At 39.9% G+C, this 20,171-nt stretch overlaps 1 protein-coding gene across 5 annotated transcripts in view; it reads left to right on the top strand.

Annotated features, from left to right (window-relative positions):
• C2CD3 (C2 domain containing 3 centriole elongation regulator) overlaps positions 1-20,171 on the top strand; it is a 51,664-nt gene that overhangs the window by 3,170 nt on the left and 28,323 nt on the right. For 4 of the 5 annotated variants that reach the window (XR_012040515.1, XM_072850966.1, XM_072850964.1 and 1 more), the window contains exons 6-20: positions 815-947; positions 2,123-2,251; positions 3,458-3,602; positions 4,009-4,169; positions 5,408-5,623; positions 6,090-6,202; positions 8,084-8,202; positions 9,177-9,299; positions 11,422-11,889; positions 12,826-12,977; positions 14,174-14,417; positions 15,000-15,183; positions 15,989-16,169; positions 17,821-17,993; positions 18,944-19,064. Coding sequence is in view for 4 of the 5 variants with exons in the window: in XM_072850966.1 (XP_072707067.1) it covers positions 815-947; positions 2,123-2,251; positions 3,458-3,602; positions 4,009-4,169; positions 5,408-5,623; positions 6,090-6,202; positions 8,084-8,202; positions 9,177-9,299; positions 11,422-11,889; positions 12,826-12,977; positions 14,174-14,417; positions 15,000-15,183; positions 15,989-16,169; positions 17,821-17,993; positions 18,944-19,064 (2,662 nt within the window). In the remaining variant the exon portion in view is untranslated. The remainder of the gene's footprint in view (positions 1-814; positions 948-2,122; positions 2,252-3,457; positions 3,603-4,008; positions 4,170-5,407; positions 5,624-6,089; positions 6,203-8,083; positions 8,203-9,176; positions 9,300-11,421; positions 11,890-12,825; positions 12,978-14,173; positions 14,418-14,999; positions 15,184-15,988; positions 16,170-17,820; positions 17,994-18,943; positions 19,065-20,171) is intronic. The other variant, XM_072850965.1, reaches the window with a different exon arrangement.

Raw genomic sequence — 20,171 nt, 5'->3', positions numbered from 1 at the left:
AGGTGCCTATCTAGAGATAAAGACTTAAGGAAAAGTGATACTTTGCACGCTCTCACTATATTATTTCAAACAGAAAATTATAACAAAAAGGTCTTTACTTAAAAACTACTGATTCGGTCTTGTTAGAAGGTGGCTTGAGTATCCAGATCAGTCAAAACATGCTGTCCTAGCAGTATGCCTGAGCTCTGACCTGGAGGGAAAGGAAGCTCAGCTCCACAGGCTGTTTAATCATTGACATGTCTTCCGAGATGTCCATCAAAGGGGCCACTCGCATTCAGATAGGCCTTGGGAGGGTTTCTATGCCGTTGGCATTTTCAGATGGAGAATGATTTCTTTTCCATCACCTGCCAGTTAGCATCCCTTTTAGATCACAGACCGCCTGGACTGGATTCAAATGAGGATCAAAGTAGGGCAGATTTCCGTATGTCTTGTCTTTTGAGTTATTTTTTATATTTACGGAGAAGACCTAAAATTAGACTGCTGTTGAGACATCCCAAGGTGACAAGCTACTCTTCCATAAATTCATCTTGCTGCTCTATCTTAATGCCCCTCTAATGCCTGACTCGGTGTGTGCAGATGAGTTATTTGTACAGCTCTGAGTGGGAGACTGATAGAGGATTCCTCTCACTCCCTCTCAGCTGTGCTATCTGTTTTATGACATATAGCACGCACTTAATCTCCAGTATGTCAGGACCTCTTTATAATAGCAGAAAACAGAAGTTTCTTGACTGTAGCTGGCACATTTATTGTGTTTACACATTGCTTTTAAATTGCATTTGAACGCTGAGATTTAGCCCTTCTGCTTATTTCTCAGCTCTTTTGGATCAAGGCAATAAACTCCGTGATGCCATGGTTGTTTCTGCAATGAAGTCTAGCCCGGACATGGAGATTGAACTGAATGAAGTGCCTCCTTTTATGGGGAGAGACGATTTCAAAGCAACAGCAAAGTGAGCTTGGGAAAAGGGGAAGTGAGACTAAGTTCCAAACCATAAATTTTGAGGCCTTATCAGGAAAACTTTAAATACTGAGATTCATGTGATGTATTTTAGGATTCCCATTCAAATGGGAAAATAATTTCTACTTGTGAATAAAAGGCTAAATTTTGTGAATTGATTTTAATCATCATGACTTAAAGCCTTGATTTCAGTCATTGATTTTAATTTTGTTTTGCGGTATATTTGTATTTAGTACAGAGTTATTTGATAAGGAAATATTAAATGTTGATAATGAATAAGAGTAGTGTAAGGAACATGGCAAATTAAATGGTACTTCATCACAGAGAACAGGTTTTCAAAGAAATGTAAGTAATTACTGACATAAATTGAGTACTTTTGCATATTCTAGTTTGCATCTCTTGATGCCAAAATACCCATGAAAATTTGCGTCTATAACTGTGTTCTCAGAATTAGTAGTCATTATCTTCTTCCACGTGATCTTTCTTAGCAGATTGAAAAAAAGACGTGTCTGTGCCTTTTCAACTTCTAACTCCAAATTTGTTTAGTACTAGGCTTAGTAAATGTTCTCAATTCAGTGAAATTGGAATTTGGAAGTATTAAGACAAATGCATGTTTTTTACAGGAGAAACTTCAATTCTTTATTTTTTTGAAAAAGATTAACAATGTCTTTTGTTCCACCATAAACCAGAAAATAATGTCATTGTCTTTGGCAGTTGATGCTATTGCAAACACAATTTAAATTATTTCCGCTCAAACTATTCCAATTTGTTTAAAAGTAGATGATTTTGGACTTTCCAGGAAAAATTGATAGAACATCATTTATAAATACCTTGCTTGTCTTTCTCAGGCCCTCTGTCGTCTTGTTTGCAGCAGCTGTGCTTAAACCGCAAGACTGGGCCAACCTTTATGGTTGGACTCGATGATCTTAAAGGTCTTTTCCAACCTAAATGATTCTATGACACATTGCAAAGTATAAGATTTTAGGTGTGACTTGCAGCAGACTGCAGGGTTGCAGAAAGTTTTTGTGTATCTAGAGATTAAGCTACAAACTGGAGAAGGCTTTACATAGCCTTTGATTTTTATCCTTGATGGATTAATCTTGAACGTGCCTTAATATCTTTATTTTTCCTTTTACTGCTCTCTCTGCTGCAATCGCTGTTAACCAGGAGCCCCAAAGGCTTGAACTCAGATTTTGCGCCTGCTCCTGAAGATCCCCATCTCTTCGCATCTGAAGTTTCAGGTCAGCAATTTGACCTAAACTCTGAAGAGAGAGCAATACAGTTACTATTGGGCAGGTGAGTGTAATGCACCAGAGGTTACTGCAAAATTGTCCTTATTTGACCACTTTATACTGAAAAATGTCACTTTACTCTTCAAGTTCTCCATGTTTCTGGAAAGGTAACCAGGAAATCATACATGCAACTGATGGAGGTGTTTTATACCTCAGCTTGCACTCAACTTGAATGCGTGACAACCTGGATAGCTCAAAGTCCCTTGATGTAAAAGTGACGTCAGAAAGATTAACCGCGATCTTTGATAAAATTAAGTTATTTAATAGTTGTAACTGTTGTGTCCTAAAATGTTCAGAAGTACATAAAATAAATACAGTGTTTCTTTGAAGAACTTGCAGTCTGTAACTTAAAAATAGAGAGGACCAACAGTTATTTTTAATCTTTCTCCAAATATTAAATTGACCTCTTTCTCTCATTTTGTGTAGCAAGAGCATAAATGATGCTTACGTTGTCTGTGTCCAAATCAGGAGTATGAAGCATACAGCTTCTGTGTCAGATACGGTTCAGAATTTCGGCTCATATGTCTTGTGCCCTGCAATTTATCACTAACACTGAAGTGTTTGCAGATCATAAGGTGGTTTTGAACTCACAGCACAGATAGAAAACCTTTAACCAAACAAAACCCAACTTGCTCCAACCGTGGTCTAAAGATACTTGTATTTACCTACTCAGACATCGTTTGTATTTATTTTTTGTTAAACTGTCCTTAAGTATTACTGATATCCTAAAGCATTCCAAAAGTACTTATGGATAAATATTATAGATAGATATTAATAGATATATTTTACAATGAGGGTCATCAAGCACTGGAACAGCTTGCCCAAAGAGGTTGTGGAATCTCCAGCTTTGGAGAGGTTCAAAATCCGACTGGATGATTTTCTTATTTGCATCCTCTGCCTTTGAGCAGGAGTTGGACTAGATGATCTCCAGAGATCCCTTCCAACCTCAACTGTTCTGTGGTTCTATGGATATACATTCACACACACTGTTTTCATGTCGGGTCCAGAGATGTTTTCACAAGATAACCCATCAGGTTGGGTCACAGACATGTATTAGGTTGGGCACAGTGCTACGTAAGCACAGTTTGGCTGCATCTGGAGCCAATATAGCACAAATCCAGTGTAGAATAGACAGGATTGTCAGAATTTATAAGATATTAACTGCAGAACTTGCCACACTAAGTTATGTTTCTTTCTCTTGCGTCCACAGTGCTGATTTATCTCCTGTGCATTTCTGGGATCGGACAGGTTCCCTTTTGGATTCTCTCTCGCTCGGAAGTGAGGTGTATGACAGTGAACTCAATGATCCCCATTACGACCAGAGTCTGCTAGAGAGTCTTTTTTACACAGCTCCTGTAAGTGGAGATCAAAAGGAAGGTCCTTAATATGTAGTCCCTAAGGTGAAGAAAATCAGAAATCTGCATCAAAAAAAAAGGCTACAGATTTCAGTCTTAGTAAGGTTTAATAAGTATTAATTATCATACAGAAGCTTGTGAGAACATTGCTTAAAATTAATATTATTAAAAGAATACTATTAAGACTACAAAGGCAAGCAGTGAGTTTGGAAGTTGCTAGAATTGAGGCTGTCCATGAAGACTTATTTTTTATACCTCTATGAGAAATATTGATACAACTTTAATTGTTTCGAATTACGCAATCCACAAGTTGTTTTCCTTTTTTCTTTATTTGTCATGACCATTATGTATCTTTCTTGGCGATGACAGTTAACTTCTTATTTTATGTGCGTTATTTCTGTTTCAGAAATCTGATTCCAGTTTAAGTGATTTCCTCAGTGACGATGATGTTAACTCCTCCAAAAAAGTAACCAAGACAGAAACTCTCAAGAAAGCTGATCCAATGAATCCACAGAAGGATTCTAATGCCTTTGATCAGGATCAGAAGGTGACAGATACTAAACCCAGGTAAATAGTTACATTAGTGACTTGTTTTGCAGCATCTTGCTCATTGTAAGTTAGTATTAGCCAGAATCACACTCTCTTACCGTGCTCCGTCGTTATCACACAATTCACTGAATAACTGTTTTGGTGGGGAATTTTCATAGCGTCTCTGGGAATGATGAAGCATCAGCATCACCCAGGGATTGCTATATATTGTTAAAGAAACTATTGAGATGCAATGTTAAAATCACAAGTTTTTTTAAAATGCAATAAGCTGAGTAATAACGTTTTGAACTGTGGAAGCAGAAATGCTAAGGCCTGAGTGGGCCTCTTGCCCTGTCTCCTGAAACAATAATCACTGTATAACCTTCATGCTAAATTAGTCCCTGTGCTGAAAAAAAGCAAACTCCAGACCAGCTTTGTGCAGTTCTGTGGCCTTGTGTATGTAACAGATACGAAAGAACTCGCATCCTGTTATCTGTCTTTGAACAATGTCTCTAAGTGTATAAAACTTGTATCTGCTTTACGGGGACGGAGTTCACATCAGCAGAGTCTGTTTCTCTGCTGATTTGTGTTCTCTCCTATAGCTATAGTAAATAAACTTCTGTTCTGACCTGATCTAAATTGTATTCCCTTTTTTCCATGACAGAACCAATAAAACAGTGTCCCTAAAAATCCAGTTATCAAGCTTTACTTGTACAATACCAGTTAGTATTCAGGTTTTATGACTTTTTTTTTTCCTAATTCAGCTCCAAACAATTATTTCTGAAACTTTTCTTACAAATACTACTATTTTTACATTCAGGTAAAATTCATATCTCCAGAGGTACCAACACAAAACCATTTACAAGTCAAGTCTTACAAATAAAGTAGAAGTGATATTTTAAATTATGACAGAAATCCTATTGCTGTTCCTCTGCAGCAGTGACTTGTCAATGTGTATGACTGTATCGTCTCCTTTTTTTGTATATGACATTAAATGAAGCTTTTCTTTTTGAAGAGTTAGACTGCATAAGATTTTTTCAAATCTCCAACAATGTAGATGTGCTTTTTTTTTTTCAGTTATGTACCCTAGATATTGTATATTCTAAGATTTCTGTTACAGAGATGACCAAATTTGTTCTAAAAAATACATTAAAAATGTGCATTGTAGTGGACCATGAGCAGTTTTTAAATAATATCCCACCAAGCTACAATTTTCCCTTCATGTGGTTGTGTTAAGAATGTCCGTGTCATCCTGATTCTCAGTTTTACCTCTGCAGCTGCTCTCCTACTAGACCACTTCCTCCTCCAGAAGATCGCACAGAAGAAGCTCATGTCACATCCTTGAGTGCAGACAGGTTGGCATTGCTGGGGCGAATACACCTAGCCAGAGTCATCATTGAAAGCTTGAAAATCCCTCCGGAGAGCATCCAGATTACACCAAGGAAGAAGGGCTTAAAGGGGAGGCCTCCAAGGCCTGCATCAGTTAATAAGTGGTAAGGAGGATTGTTTCTCACCACTTGTTACTTGTGCCTTCAGGGTAGATTTCTCTGAGGTCCGTTGTGTAGTCCAGCTTACCTAAGCTCTCCAGGCTTCTGAAGTCTTCCCATTTCTCTGCTCCTCTCGGGAAATTGTATACCATAGACTTCTGAAAGTTAGAGATGGGAATAACTTATCCTGATGTGGGCTCGCTGCAGGCTGTGCTTTTTCTGGGGTTTTGGGGAGGTACAAATGTGCTTTGTGCATGGCAGTACACTGAAAACAAAAGGGGGTTTTTTGGAGGAGAATCTGACATCTACGTAATCTATTGAAAGAATTCATAAAATAGATCGTTCAATTAGTCTAAAAAAATAGAGTAACTTAATAAATTGTGACTATGAAACTTGTCTGCTATGTTCAGTTTCATTATGTACGTTAGATTTTTGATGGATTGTGATCATCTAGTAACTTTTTTTTTCATAGTACCTTCTTTGTTGAGTACCACTTTCCTGTGGGAGCCTCCAAGGATGCAAAAGGACAGGTCTCCATAACAACAGAAGTAATTCGAATAGCTTCAAGTAAAATCACAGATGATGGTAAGAGCATTATTTTCCCCCTTGTATTTAGTTTTGTTGACTCCTTCATCTCTTAGAAATTATTTAGTAGCATTTGCTATGTATTTTCTTTGCTGCCTGAAAAATACAGTATGATTAGTGGCACCTCTGCCACCGGAGTTGCTGCACTGCAGGTAGTGGAATGCTCCTCTCAGGGAGGAGGAAGCCAAGTGATTTTTTTTAAATTTTTTTTTCTTCCAAGAAGTATTCATATTGGGATTTTCAAATTTCTTTTCCTAGGGACATAATAGCAGGTCAGTAAGCCCATGCCTTCATTTCAACATAAAACCAATATCCTTTCTGCAATAGTATGAAGATGATAAAGTACTTTTAGAAATATCAGAGATACTTATATCTCAAAAGAAATAATTTTTCCAGATGCTGAAGTATGTCACGTAATATCTGCAAGAGCTCAAAAAGTCTGCTGAATCCAAGGGATCTTGAGAAGTCCTGTGCTCAAATCAGGAGACATTAATCTCTTTCCTGAGACCCACCAGTGTTTGTGTCCCTGAGAACAATTCATGTTATGTTTCCCTCCTCAGTGAGCAGAGAATGCTGTATGAAAAAGATCCCCTTCTGCCCGGTCTTCCCAGAAACCGGAATTCCAGAGTGACTTTCAAATGCCTCTCCCATACGGTCATTCATTGGCTTTGCATCTTTCTGGGTGGTACTTGAGAGATCTGGGGGTAATTCTGAGTTCTCTCGTATATTCTCCATTTGTGTCCAGACAAAATATCTAATTCTTCTGAACCTTAGCTCTTTGTAATACAAAAATAATACAGCGTCCTGCACCTTGTCTTGTGTAGTTAGATTCCAGCTCTTTGGAACCTGGAAAAATAGATAGGGCTGAAAATAATCTGAAGGAGCCGTCAAGTCAATCCACTGTACGGCTATCTTTCCTGAGAGCTGTTTATCTCATTTATTAAAAATGCCCAATGGGAAAAATTCCATAGCCATCCCAGGCAAGCTGTAGAAGTGCTGCACTTCCTGTTAGAAAAGTTTCCTTATGTCTAACCTGAGTTTTTGTCATCACAAGAATACTTACTTTATCCATTGTGAACAAGGAAAGCATACCACTTCAACACTGTTGTTGTACTTTTCCTTGTTCTTCTCTTTTCTAGACTAACTGCCAATTCATTCAGTCTTTTCTTGCAGATATTACTTTTCTCCTGAATCTGCGATTATTCTTGCAGCTCAGCTTTGGCTCTCTCAAGATAGGTCTTGAACTATATTGCTGAAAATGAGACAGGGTTCTCCTGCTGAAGATGGGAAAGTCTTACTGCGTGCTAGGATGACAGAGACTTGGTATCAACTGCAGCCTTTAGATGCTGTTATAATATTAATTTTGTCGTGCTCCCCTCCCACTGCTTTCTGGCCTTGGAAAATGAAGAACAGTTTACTTTGGGCTTGATGTTAATAGGTAATGCAAAATTAAATGATTATGTGTGTAACAGAGCAATCTCCACAGGAAAGTTTATTTATATTCAGTTAATTTTGAATATTTGTTGCTTATGTGAGCAACAACAACAAAGTAGTAAATTACCTGCAGAGTTGTAACATAATTTAGTAGGTTGAAACCTTGAGAGATTCTTGTTGAGGGTTCCAGCGACAGCCCTTCCCCCTTCAGCTCCCAGCCTTGCTTGATCTCCAATTCTGGCAGACGTGCAAATGCTCTCTGTGTGTTTGTCCATCCTTCTCAGAAGCGCCGTCGCTTTCCCCTCATAGCTTCTCAACTTCATACGTCTCTACTCACCCTGCATGTTCTCTGCAGAGACTGAAGATTTCTCTGTTCCTGATCAAGCTCAAAAGGCAGGTTAGCTCTGAATCCAGCTAAGAGCTCACCAGTCTCTGTCTTCCTTGCAGTGGTGAAATTTCAGCAGCGGTTTGTGTTCCCTGTCCGTTTTGGTGGAACGATGATAGAGCACTGGTGGAGCTCTGACCTTGCTTTTAAAATCTACATGAGAAAAAGCACACAGAAAAAGGTACTTACTGAAAGCTGTTTATACTCTGTGTATTGAAAAGCAAAGAAATTATTTGCATTTTTGTTTCCTCCAAATACTGATGCAGACAGCAGTGGCTTTTCTAAGTCTGCTGCAATGCTTCATTGCAATTGCTGCCATCTCAACCATCGGAGACAAAACAAAGTAGCGTGGCTTGCCTGAGCCACTTCTTAATCGACCATTGCTGGATATTATGAAGGGAAATGACATTATGTGCAGATACTGTAAGTTGAACTAATTGTGGTTCAATCTTGTCGCCCAACTAAATGATTTTCTGAGTTTGAGACTGACGGGCAAAAAAAGTTGTCCTTCCCACAGCTTTAGAACTGATCTCTTGCTGTTTAAGCATATTGGATCAATTACAAGCACAATGAGAACACAGCTTGTTTAGCAATATAGAATGAGTTACTGTGGATGCAGTTGATACATTACTCTGCCTAGGGTCACGGGAATAATATGAGGTGTGAGAAGGTGGTGTAACTTGTGGATTTGGAGGAGAAAAAAAAGTATCTTTCCTTTGGCTAAAAATATTTGCACAATCATCTGCGTGTGATGAAAGTGAGAGGTGTTAACTCAGCTTACGTTTTGTTTTAATCAACACCGAGGATATCTGCCCATCTGTTCTAATATCTCTTTTAATGGGTGAATAAATTACATCTTGAAGTATGGAAATTTTGCTCAGTTACTACGATTTGGGGTGTTCATTTTTTTGCATTAACCTGGAATTATTTACTGTAGGTGCTGGGAGAATTTTCCTTACTGCTGCTCTAGTGATACTTGAAATTGGAACTAAGGGAAACTTTCCTACAAATCCCCATTGGTAAAACTAGTGGTATAGGAGTGGGGAGGGTGCGTGGCTGACCACGGCTTCCCAGAAGGCTTTCATTTCACGATATGCCCTTAGTTCTTTAAACCTGACAGAAATCTTGCAAAATGGATTCTTTTTCTGCCTTCAGCCAGTGGCCATTGGCTCAGCAGCGCTTCAGTTATGCAAGGTTATTCAGTCTGAGTTGCTCACTGTCAGCTGTGAAATACCTGTGGAAAAAGAGGGAGGTCAGACACAAGTTGGACCACTAAAGGTATGTGTTTTACCATACAGGGTCTGAGTTAAACAACCTGTTGTTACGAATTTTCGCTGGATGTTCTCTCTCTCCCTTTGCCCCCCCCCCCCCAATTTTTCCTCCTCTTTCTTTTCTCTCTTTGTTTTAATTTGCCAGGTCTTGGATATGAAGGTTTGTAAGACAAATACAAGATAACATGAACCTTTTTTTTCCCTTAGAGTTTTGGAGAAATATTGTGAAGCTCCTGCATGTCTAAGGATGTTGCTGTGTGAAGTTCCCCTGGCTGCAGGGTAAAACGAGGGTCAGTAAGCCAGGGCTTGGATACAGAAACCACTCTACAGGCAGATTTTGAGTGGCTCAGGGCTGGGAGCTTTGGCTTCTGCTCCACACGTGACAGGAGCTGAGGTCTCTCCTGCCACAGAGGCCTGATGCTCCCTGTCACTGGTACCACCTTGTCACTTCAGGAGTTACCTTCTCCAGCCAAAGTTTCTACCAGCATGCTCAGCTTCTGATTGAGAAGGATTAACAGTCCTGCACAGCACGTTTAGGAGATTTGCCAGTTCTGAGGATAAACAACTCTCTAGATTAGCAAGCGAAGGTTTAAGAGAGTGTTTGGGAATTTTACATTCAGAGCTCCTAAATTGTTCCCAGAGAACGTGAGCGTGGACTGCTTCTGTCCTGTTGTAATTCATGGGGTGAGTGATGTTCTCTGTCATAGGGGCTGTGAAACTTCTTGCAGAGAAGCCATTCAGTGGAGCTGCAGAAGGGTGAAACATAAAATGTAGAGGTTAGGTGAGGGAGGAGTTAATTGAAAGCAGGGAGGAGAAATGGTGTGTTGTGCAGGAGAGAGTGGAGTGGAACAGGATCTGAGAGGAGAAAAGGGCAAGGAGGTGTTGTGGGGAATTAATTAACGGAAGTTCAATGCAAGAACTTATGGAAGGGGAAGCTAATACTTAAAGAAAACTGATTTTGGTTGCCCTGTCTCTTAGGTTTCACTTGCTCAGTGTAATACCTGCCTATCAGCAATACCTGTGTGGCCAGGTATTCTGGCCAGGGCAGGGAGGATAAGGGATGTCAACTATTGTGACCACTTTGCATTTCTTGGGTTCTTTCTGACAGATGGCCTTGAACTCCTCATCGTTGGATGTGTCCTTTATACCCTTCAGGAGTAGATATTGTTTGGGATCTTTTGCCACAATATCTTGTCTCATCCCTCCTAAGTCATAGGCAAAATTCTTGAGTTGGATTGTTTTATTTTCCTTATTTGGGCATTTTATGGCTCCAATCCTTTTCTTTATCCTGTTACCTTATCTTCTGGGCTTCAGTTTGTTCCTCTCCTTCTTGCTGTCTTGTCATGTGAATGAATCCAACTACAGAGCATCTGTGATGCTACAGAGCATGATGCTCTGTAGCAATTAACACTTGCAATTTCTTTAACCCTTGTTCTGGTGTTTCTTTCATTGCTTTCACACACGCATTTTCATTCATACCAATCTAACTATTTATCTTGCAAATCTTGGCAACATGAAGAGGCAATTCAAACGTAGGACAGAGTGCTCAAAACCACAGCAAAAGCCAAAAAAACCCAACCTCAGAAAAAAAGAAGGCAAATGCAGTGGAATATGTAGACCATTAGAGAGAAAAAGAAAGGAGCCCACAGAAGGGAGAGGAGTTAGTGACAGCTAAAGTCAGCAGGGAATGTAAAAGTGAAAGAGCAGTGAAAGAAAACATTTAGAGAGAAACACTTCTTTTTAATAATTTTTCTCAAGCAGCAAGTGCTGTAGCAAAGTGGCGCAAATGACAGTTGTGGTGCTTTGCCACAGTACTTTTCACCTTTGCTACGTAGGTGTTCATTTTTCAGTCAGCTTTGTGACTGGTTTTAATTTTTTTCCTTTATTTAGCTGTAATTGTATGTTTTGGTACTTGAGTTACTGCTTTATTTGATAAAACCGCATGTGGTTTAGTTTGCAGTGACAGTTGTAGCTTGTAACCAGCATGTGTAAGGTAAGCCTTCTGGGTGATGATCTAACACAGTTCTTGAACAAAACATGCGATGCATTTTCCTGAGTTTATGTTGCGGTCTCTTGTCTTTGTATGGGGCACGTCTTCTGATCAGCTCGCCTTGCTTTGCACAATTCAGGTTTCCTTAGAGCTCGCAGCCGACAACAAAGACTTCACTCGCACCGCTGCCAGGTCAGCTATGGCTGTGCAGCAAGTCCCAGCTCATGCTGTAAGAAGTCCCCGGCTGGAATTCCAGGAGCCCAACAGGAAGAGCATAAATGCAGAAGGCCCTCGCTGCTTGAAACTTAACAACTGCGAGGACGCGCAGAAGACACGAGCAGCCAGCGTAAACATCGTGCAGCCACCACAGGCTGTACCAACCTCTGTAGCCCGTAATCTGATGACACAAATAACTGCCTCTGAAGAGGACGGGTTATTACTCCATGTGCTGTTGATGGTGCCTGATGGAAAGGATTTTGTTGCTGAGGAGTATGGGCTTCACAGTTCTTGTAATGTGTATTTAAACTGCAAGCTGCTCAGCACTGAGGAGGCAACGAGGTCTGCTGTCATATGGGGCACAACAAAACCTGCCTTTCATTTTTCTCAGGCAAGTCATGAGTCTTCCGCTTAACGCTGATTGAAGTGTGCTATTCCGCACTGACAAACATATTTCAAGGATAACTAACTGTTACATATGTAGGAACCTCTCTGCTGGGCTCTGTCCAGTATATTAATATTAAAAGTATTTTCAGTATTCTTTGGCTGCATCGCACAGTTTGAAATGCAGTTCCTTGAATCATCCAAAGAATAAACAAGACTTGAAGTACGAAAGAAAAACAGTCAGAAAAGTTTAGGTTAAAACTTAAAAAGAGTTTACTTCTTTCTTCCGTTTTGGCAAGAAAACATATTGTTGATGGCATCCTAATAGGTAGATGTAAAATATTTTGGTTTGTTCCATTGCTCGGTGTTCTTTTTCTTCTCAATGGATATATCAGCACAGAAGTGTGGGTTACTGTCCTAATATAGGCCAGAGCCTTCCCCCGGCAAACAGCAGAATTTCAGGCATTTAATAATGTTACGAGTTTGTAATTTTTTTAACGGACATTTTTCTTTGGAAATGTCAGGATGCTCAGATGCATTTGTTTTACTTTTAACAATACCAAGTGATTTGTGAGACTCCTTAGTCTTCAGCTGAAAGAGTGAAATGTAAAAACGTAGCAAAAGACATCTCAAACAGTTGTCTGAAATGATTTATCTGTTGTTTAGTAAACAGGCATTTAAAGATAAAAGCAATGTTTTTTAAGGTAGCATAGGATCTTATGTTAAAATTTATCTAAATTGCATTTATTTTCCTGGCTAGCTCTTTTCCAAGCCTACCAGTTTTCTGAAACTTGTTAGGCAAGTATGTATTTAATTTTTAATTTCCGTTTCTAAAGAGCACAATTCTGTAGACTGGAATAATGTAGCGTTACCAGAATGCTCTGTACTTAGCAAATAGCTTCCAGTGTATTCTGTGTACTAATTCTGCATTAAACTCTTTCAGGTGATGCCTTTTTCATTGACTTCCAAACACTTGGAGCGGCTGAAAAACAACGTCATGATTATTGAAGCGTGGAACAAGATGGGAAGCCCTGGCTGTGACAAACTGCTAGGATTAGTGAAACTTCCTCTGCATCAGTTTTACATCTCATTCAAGTAAATGTCTTTGTTCTTATTTTATTGGGTTGGGATATATCCTAACTGATGCTCAGAGAAAGAAGGGAAGGATGGTGTCTGGGGTTTGTGTGGGAGCGTTCTTAATTATACTTTATAGCAAAAGGCATTTTTGTCCTGCCAGGCTTCCTCTGGCACTTTCCTACACTGAGCAGTATATGGGTAAGTTACACTGTCCTCATACGGAAATACAAGTAGACTGTGAGAAATAAAGACACTGTGCTGCATCAGGTTTGGAGCCGGGTTAACTTATGGTCCTGTGGAAGAGTAAAACTCTAAGAGATCAAAGTGACTGCACGGGAAAAGTAAGTGTGGCTTTCCATTGGTGATTTTCCAAGGTTACGACTGATCAAGTGATTTTGTTCCTGATTATGCTCTGCGTAGATCCCATTGCTAGGGATGCTGTCAGTTGGCACAGCACAGGATAACGCTTGTGGTATCAAAAAGGTCTCTAAATACTTCATGTTTTAATTGTCGTCTTATCCGATCTGGGTCTCTCCAGAGCTCGTTGTTCTTTTTGGTTCGGTATTTTAGCTTCTTGTTCAGTCAAGTAATATACCTGCTTAAAACAAGTTAAATTAATGGAAATACTGGACAGAGATCCTTTCTAATGCAGAGGATTAATTCCTTTTATTTTGGTCAGACTAGTGATGGGTGGAAATCAGATGGTGCTGGAACTGACTGGCCACTACTTTGTTAATTATTAGTGTGTCATTTGTAGAACTTCTTCAGTAATCCACCGTAGTTTACTTGCGTATATCTTCTGTGTATTGTTAGAGGTTTTTACGTTTCTCTGGGAGACTGTCCCTCTTCCTTCTTTTCTTCCTGCCCAAGTCCGTCCCCAAAGGTGCATAACTGCCTCATAAAAATATAATATGGCTACAGTATATTAATAGGAGTCTTGTCCCAGTTCATCACCTCGCTCACAGATTTCTAGGCTGGCTTATAGCTAAGGCCATGTTAGTTTTTGGAGAGCTGTGCTTTCTCATTGCTGAAAATAGCTCATGGATCTGTGCTTTGTGGAGACTAATGTAATTGAGATGGATTTTGGAGGAATGGAGATAGATTGGTTTCTAACTGCATTGAAAGTCCCGTCTAAAATGAGCTTTGTGCGATCGTGTTCATATTCAGATGGCTCATTCTCTTGCTGGGGCTTTTTTTGTTTTAATCTGTTCTAGAGATCCAAAGATTTCCCACCTGCTTCTTCAAGCTCAATATCCAGTGGTTGCTGTGGACAGCTATATGCCTGTGATAGATGTTTTTACTGGCAGTAGAAGTGGAAGCCTGAGGGTCATTCTGGCGATGGGGTCAGCTGATCAAATAGTGGCACTGCAAAGGCTAAAAAATGAAGAAGGAATGGTACCTCCCGTGACACAGCGCCCTTCCCACTCTCTGGACCCTCCTCCTACAAAGCCCACAACGGTATTGTTCAATAAATTCCCGTTCTTGTCGTTAGGGGCACATGAAAAGGATTTTACCAGTGGGTTCACTAACAGACCAGTGATCCCCAATCTCTTTTGATGCTGTAGCCAATTTTGTTATAAATGATCACGTTCTTTGCAGAATTATATTGTTTGTACTCTTTTCTTACCCACTTTCCCTCACCAGTCTTGACATTATTGCCCTTTTTACTGCCCTGCATATCCACTGCTTCAATCTACATGACAAGTGCAGTAAAAAAAAATAAAATTCTAGAAAATCTTAACTCTCTCAGGCTTATTCTGTACCATACAGGTTCTGCCACTACTGCTGAGTTGGATATGTATGAACTTTAATGCTTTTTATGTGCTGTGGTTTTTTGCTTTTGCAGGAAAAAAAATTGCATTTCAATTTTTTCCAAAAAAATTGGCTTTCAAGGTTTCTGTGAACTTTAGGGAGAAAATAGCAGATAGTGGTTCTGAGCCCCCCCGTCTCAGGCTTCTTAGAATCTCATGTTCCCGGTCCTCTTGCATGCTGTTTCCTAAAGAGTCGTCCTTTCCATGTGGATTTCCTTTGTTTTATTAGCAGTTTGACCAAGAAGGGGAAGACCTGATGGAGCACGTGTTTGAGATCCACGTGGAGAGTGTGAAAGGACTCACTCCCTTACAGTCCACTGTCTGGGGAGAGGCTGACTGCTATGTACAGTACTATTTCCCAGTTCAAGAGGCTGGTTGTGGTGCCCTGCAAGGAACTGAATTGCACGAGGATGGTAAGTTTCTTTTATAATCCGTTCTTATTTAGAGCATTGCTTTAGTTAAATATTGTTTAGTAGTGTTCGCTTTGCTTAAGTAAGAGGGGGTGTGTTTTTCTGAGCTTTCATGCAGCCAGTGCTTGCTTTCCTCAGAAGATCTGCTTACTACGTGGGCTGCGTCAGTAAATTAAAAGCCTGCTTTGGCTGAGGCAGACGGCAAAATTCCTAGCAAAAAAAGATACCTAGTTCTGAATCTCTTCACGTGGTACCTTTTTGTTAAATATCCTAGAGGAGTTCACCAGCTGATCCTGCAAAGATCCAAGAACAGATTCGCAGGGAATACTAAGACTGTATACAGTTAAATTCAACGAAGGCTTTACAGACACAAGCCTTTCAAGATGCTCCTTTTCATGGATACACCAAGAGAAGACTTGCCTGGTTTAGATCATTGGGATTATAAAGGAGTATTTAAATAATTGCAATTGTAGGAAAGGACGTAGTGTTGACTTTGAGTGCTTTGAATCACTAATACATATTTCCTCTGAAAAATGACAGTCAGTAACATTATTCCATAGAAACTCCTGTGGACTATGTCAGCTTCCAGCCACATGTAACAGTAGTTTTCAGCCTGCGGCTCACAGGTTCATGGGACTGCATGAATTACTTGTAAAAGATTTGCAAAGTGAAACTCAGAAGAGCAAGCCTTCTGGCAGGAGGATTTAACTTATTGTCCACGGGTCCTGCCTCCTGAAGGACTGCAAAGAGAAAAAGGTTGAAACCCCCCAAATGCAACCATTTTTAACCAACTCTGCTTGACTTGTAGGCATCAAATTAAAGCCGTTTCGCACAGCAACCACTTTATGTGTCCCTGATCCCGTCTTTAACGATGAGCATCATCATTCTTTGTTGGTTCCTGCTGATGTCCCAGTCCAGAGGCTCCTGGTCAGTGCATTTATGGCACCAGGAGCGGCTGGAGGAGGAATCCAGTTTGAAGTCTGGTGCAGGTACAGAATAACATCCTATTCTTTGTAGATGTCAGAGCGATACAGATAGAGACGTATCTGGTATTGAAAAATCTCTAGCTGTGGGATGGATATTTAATAATACGGGAAAAAATGGTCAGCTAATCAACATTTGGTGATGAATATCTGCATTTAAGATTTCATTTAAGACACGTGAGTCTTCCCCCCCCCCCCCAGGAGTGCTGATTTCTCTTTTCTTCTCACAACTTCATTAGAAAGTGTGTGCTCTTAGTTTGCTTTCTTCCACATTGGTATCAGCATAGTGATCTAACAGTAGTGTTTAAACGCTTGGCACATCTAAATTTTACTTAATAGCACCCTGGCAGTATAATTTCATTGTTTTGGGGTTTTTTTTCCCCCTGATACAAGTCACCAAGTACAAAAGAATATACTATAAAATGTTTGTAAGTTCAAATTGTAGTTTCTTTGGCAACTGAAGCTTATTACTAGTAACGGAAAGCAGAGACTGTGAAGACAGTTAGCTTTAGAAAAGCATAATTCTAATAATGACAATGTGTTCATTCTGTAGTAAACAAACCAAGCTATTTAACATTCACAAGTTCACATGAGAATTATTATATGCTGGATGTGTTTATGTTAATGTTGGTAATGACCAGAGCAGTTGAAGTGACCAATTGTTAGTACCTGGCATTTCAAAAATGTGCTTTAGCTCAGTTTCCTGAGGACGACTGGACTTTGGTTTAATCTGGCTGACCACTCACTGATAGTAGCTGGTAAATTTAGGTTATTTTGGGTGAAAGGAGCAAATTACTGAGCCGGAAGCCTTTTAGGAATTCTGTAAACATGCTCTTGCCAGTTTGCAATATTTGAAATGGAAAAAGCTTACCAACAGATCCTTGTAATTAGGAAGGAGATTAGATACTGACTGCCAGATTCCCAGTCAAGAGCATTCTTGCTATGATGCTGTCAGCATCTTGAAATACTCCTAGAAGTGTATGCAGAAAAAGTAGAAACCAACAGGGGTAATACTCCAAGATGTTGGGAGTACTATTCAGGCAGTGCTCTACCCAAGACTCAAACCGTCAATTAATGTTCAGGATTTGTCCCAAAATGGAAAGAGAAATGCAAGTCTGTATAGCACTACCACGTTACTCAGGCGTCCACAGGGTTTTCAGCAGCAGTGACTTTCTCCTGGACTATCTGTTGTTCATTAGATACAGAGCCAAAACTCATTTTAGGATGAGTCTGAAGCCAAGTAGTACAGTAAGAAATGGTTTAGAGTCATTTTTTTACACTCACAAACTGGTACCACAAATCTGATCTGCAAGTAGCATTTTTATTTATTAATGGAAATTGAGAGCGGAGACTATTTGGTGCCAGATCCTTCTCTTGTTTTTCTTTGGGATGCCAATTTTTAGTAGAGTTTCTGCTAGTTGACTTGCTAGGACTGGTGCAAAAGTATATTTGTAGCATTATCTACTTGAGCACTTGTTTTCTTTTTTTTCCTGTGGAAATTCATTTACTTGAGTTTATCCCTTAGCTATTGGGAGACTAACTAGTGTTTGAAGACACACAAATTAAAGTTGACTTACGTGCAGTCGTGAGAGAAATGATGATTGTTTTGTCATCATCAAAACAGCATGATTGATGCTGCTTCTTTATGTCTTACCAGGTATTATTACCCAAATGTCAGAGACCAGATGGTTGCCAAAGGGACCTTGCCTTTGTCACGGCTATGTGCCATGGTGACTATGCAGCATCGTGAAGAAATAGGAATACAGACTTTTAATCTTCCATTGGTCCCCAGGACTGATTCCTCAGAGGAATTTCATCTGCGGTCTTCAGGTAAGAAAGGCTTGTGGGTTTTCACTTTATGTGTATGTCTTATGTGTCTGTATATTTGCTGCCAAGGGAAATAAAAATAGTATTTGTGTTGGAAACTGATACCAGCTGTGAGTGTTTTTCCTCCCAGCTTTCACTATCACCATACCTCGTGAAGAATCGGTGATTGAACATGAGCAACCCTCCAACTCCTAACAAGTTTGTGTATTGAACTGCTCTGTGTATTGAACTACTTAGTTGCCAAATAAGCCACAGTCTGTAGCTAAGCTTCCCACATAAGGAAGGGAATGGGAGATCTGAAGAAGGGCTGTTTATGGTACGTGGTGTGGGCAGAGACGTATTTCTGTTCTGCTGTGGCTCTTTCAAATGATACAGACATCAGCTCTGAGAAGGCCACTGAGGAAATCTGAGGCAGCTTCTTGGAAAAAATGGCCATTAAAAAAGCTGGGGCTGGAGAGTGAGTTCACTAGGGTTCAATTATTTTGTAATAGGTTAGCCACGTGCGGCAGCAGGAAATCTGTCTCTCTGAAGATTTCGTCACTGCAGTGCTATAAAAAAGATGTGTTGAAATACTGCAGTAGGATATTTTCAAAGTATTACAATGAATGCACACACGAGGGCGCGGCTGGGTTGAACAGCCTCTCCTAGTTTTACTATGCCATACATTTGCCAAGGAGAAGGAGCCGTTACGACCGTCTGATCTGACTGCCAGTAGGTCAGGATGCAGGGTGCAGTCCTTAAAATTTCCTTCTGTGCCTCCTGTATCAGGCCGTAACTTCTGGCTGCAGTACAGCATCTTGCACGGTCAGTCTCAATGGATTTCATATGGAATTATTTTTTGAATTAATAGACTGAGTTTTGTATTAAGAGGTATAACTAAGTATTGGTTGGATTGGATGTAACTGTATAAAAAGATCACCATTTCTTTCCTTTCTTTCTTTCGTTTAATCCAGGCTTGCTTGATGTGAGTGTGAGATACCAACGATCCATGAAAATAGCAGCAGGAATAACTGCTCAAGCTGTTTCTCTTTCTGTACAAATACACAGAGCAGCTGGTTTGCAAGCAGCAGCTAGGTAAAGCCTAATTCAAAAAGAAAGATTTTTCTCTTAAAATAGCTTTATCTGGAGGCAGCAGGCTGAGATATTAGATTAGAACAAGTTGTAACTGGCCAACTTTCCCTCTGCAGAGACCGAGATTCAACCTGGGTTCTGATCAGAAATGAAAATAACTTTTTATAAAGAACATCAGTGGTTATTTTTGTCCCTTAAGCTGCAGTACAGTGTGGTAGCATTCATTCTGCAGAAGGGTCGAGACCGTAAGGGCACATTTTTCTACATTTCCACATTTTTCTACACCAAAGGATGATATAAAACATGGCTGATATAAAATGGTACCTATGGGGGCATTGGATCGTGATGCTACTGATGCTATTTAAAAGCTAGCTGAGATTTGTTGTCTTGAATTTCACTGTGGAAACATTGATAAACTAACTAGTAAATGAAACATGTTCCTTTTCAGCAGAAGGCTGCTGCTCTAAGTGCACGGTATCACCTGAGCTTAGTTCCAATATGCAATTTTCAAGAATTAAGAAAGAAAGGGCTAGAAGAGAGGGAGTCAATTCCATAAGAGAAGAACGGCTCCTGTCATTCTAGAGCAGTGCTCACTGACCCTTTCTCAGTGTTGCTGAGCTCCTGATCCATCTTAATTCAAGTAGACTCTGTAAGATGAGGATCACTACTGTATGGTGCTTGGACAAAAGTTAAGAAAGTGGAATGACCTCATCCTTCAGGTGTATGACCTGAGTAGTACCTGGGTCTGTTTTACTTGTAAATAATTCTGTCTGCTAATTTCACCTCCTTTTGCTTGTCAGTACTAGTCTGTAAAAATAATTTGGCTTGGCCTTTTGCTTCCTTCTGGAGCAAGTTCTCTGGGAAGTTATCCTACAGCTTTTTCTACAGTATGGGATATTTTTAAAGGTGCTGAGTACTTTATCCACCACTTTGATCTCAGATCCTGACAATGATAAGAGCACAGCCACCAGTGATGGACCTTGTGATAGCTACTCTCACCATTTCATATCTGTTCCTATAGTACGTTCAGATGAAAAAAAAATGGTGAGAAATAATATGCAGCCAGAACCCACATCTATTTTGACTTACAACATTCACTGTTTTGTCCAA

Source organism: Ciconia boyciana, chromosome 1, assembly GCF_034638445.1.
Source record: "Ciconia boyciana chromosome 1, ASM3463844v1, whole genome shotgun sequence".
Taxonomy (NCBI): Eukaryota; Metazoa; Chordata; class Aves; order Ciconiiformes; family Ciconiidae; genus Ciconia; species Ciconia boyciana.
Note: the sequence above shows the minus strand (reverse complement) of the source record. Positions and strands in the feature narration are given on the sequence as shown.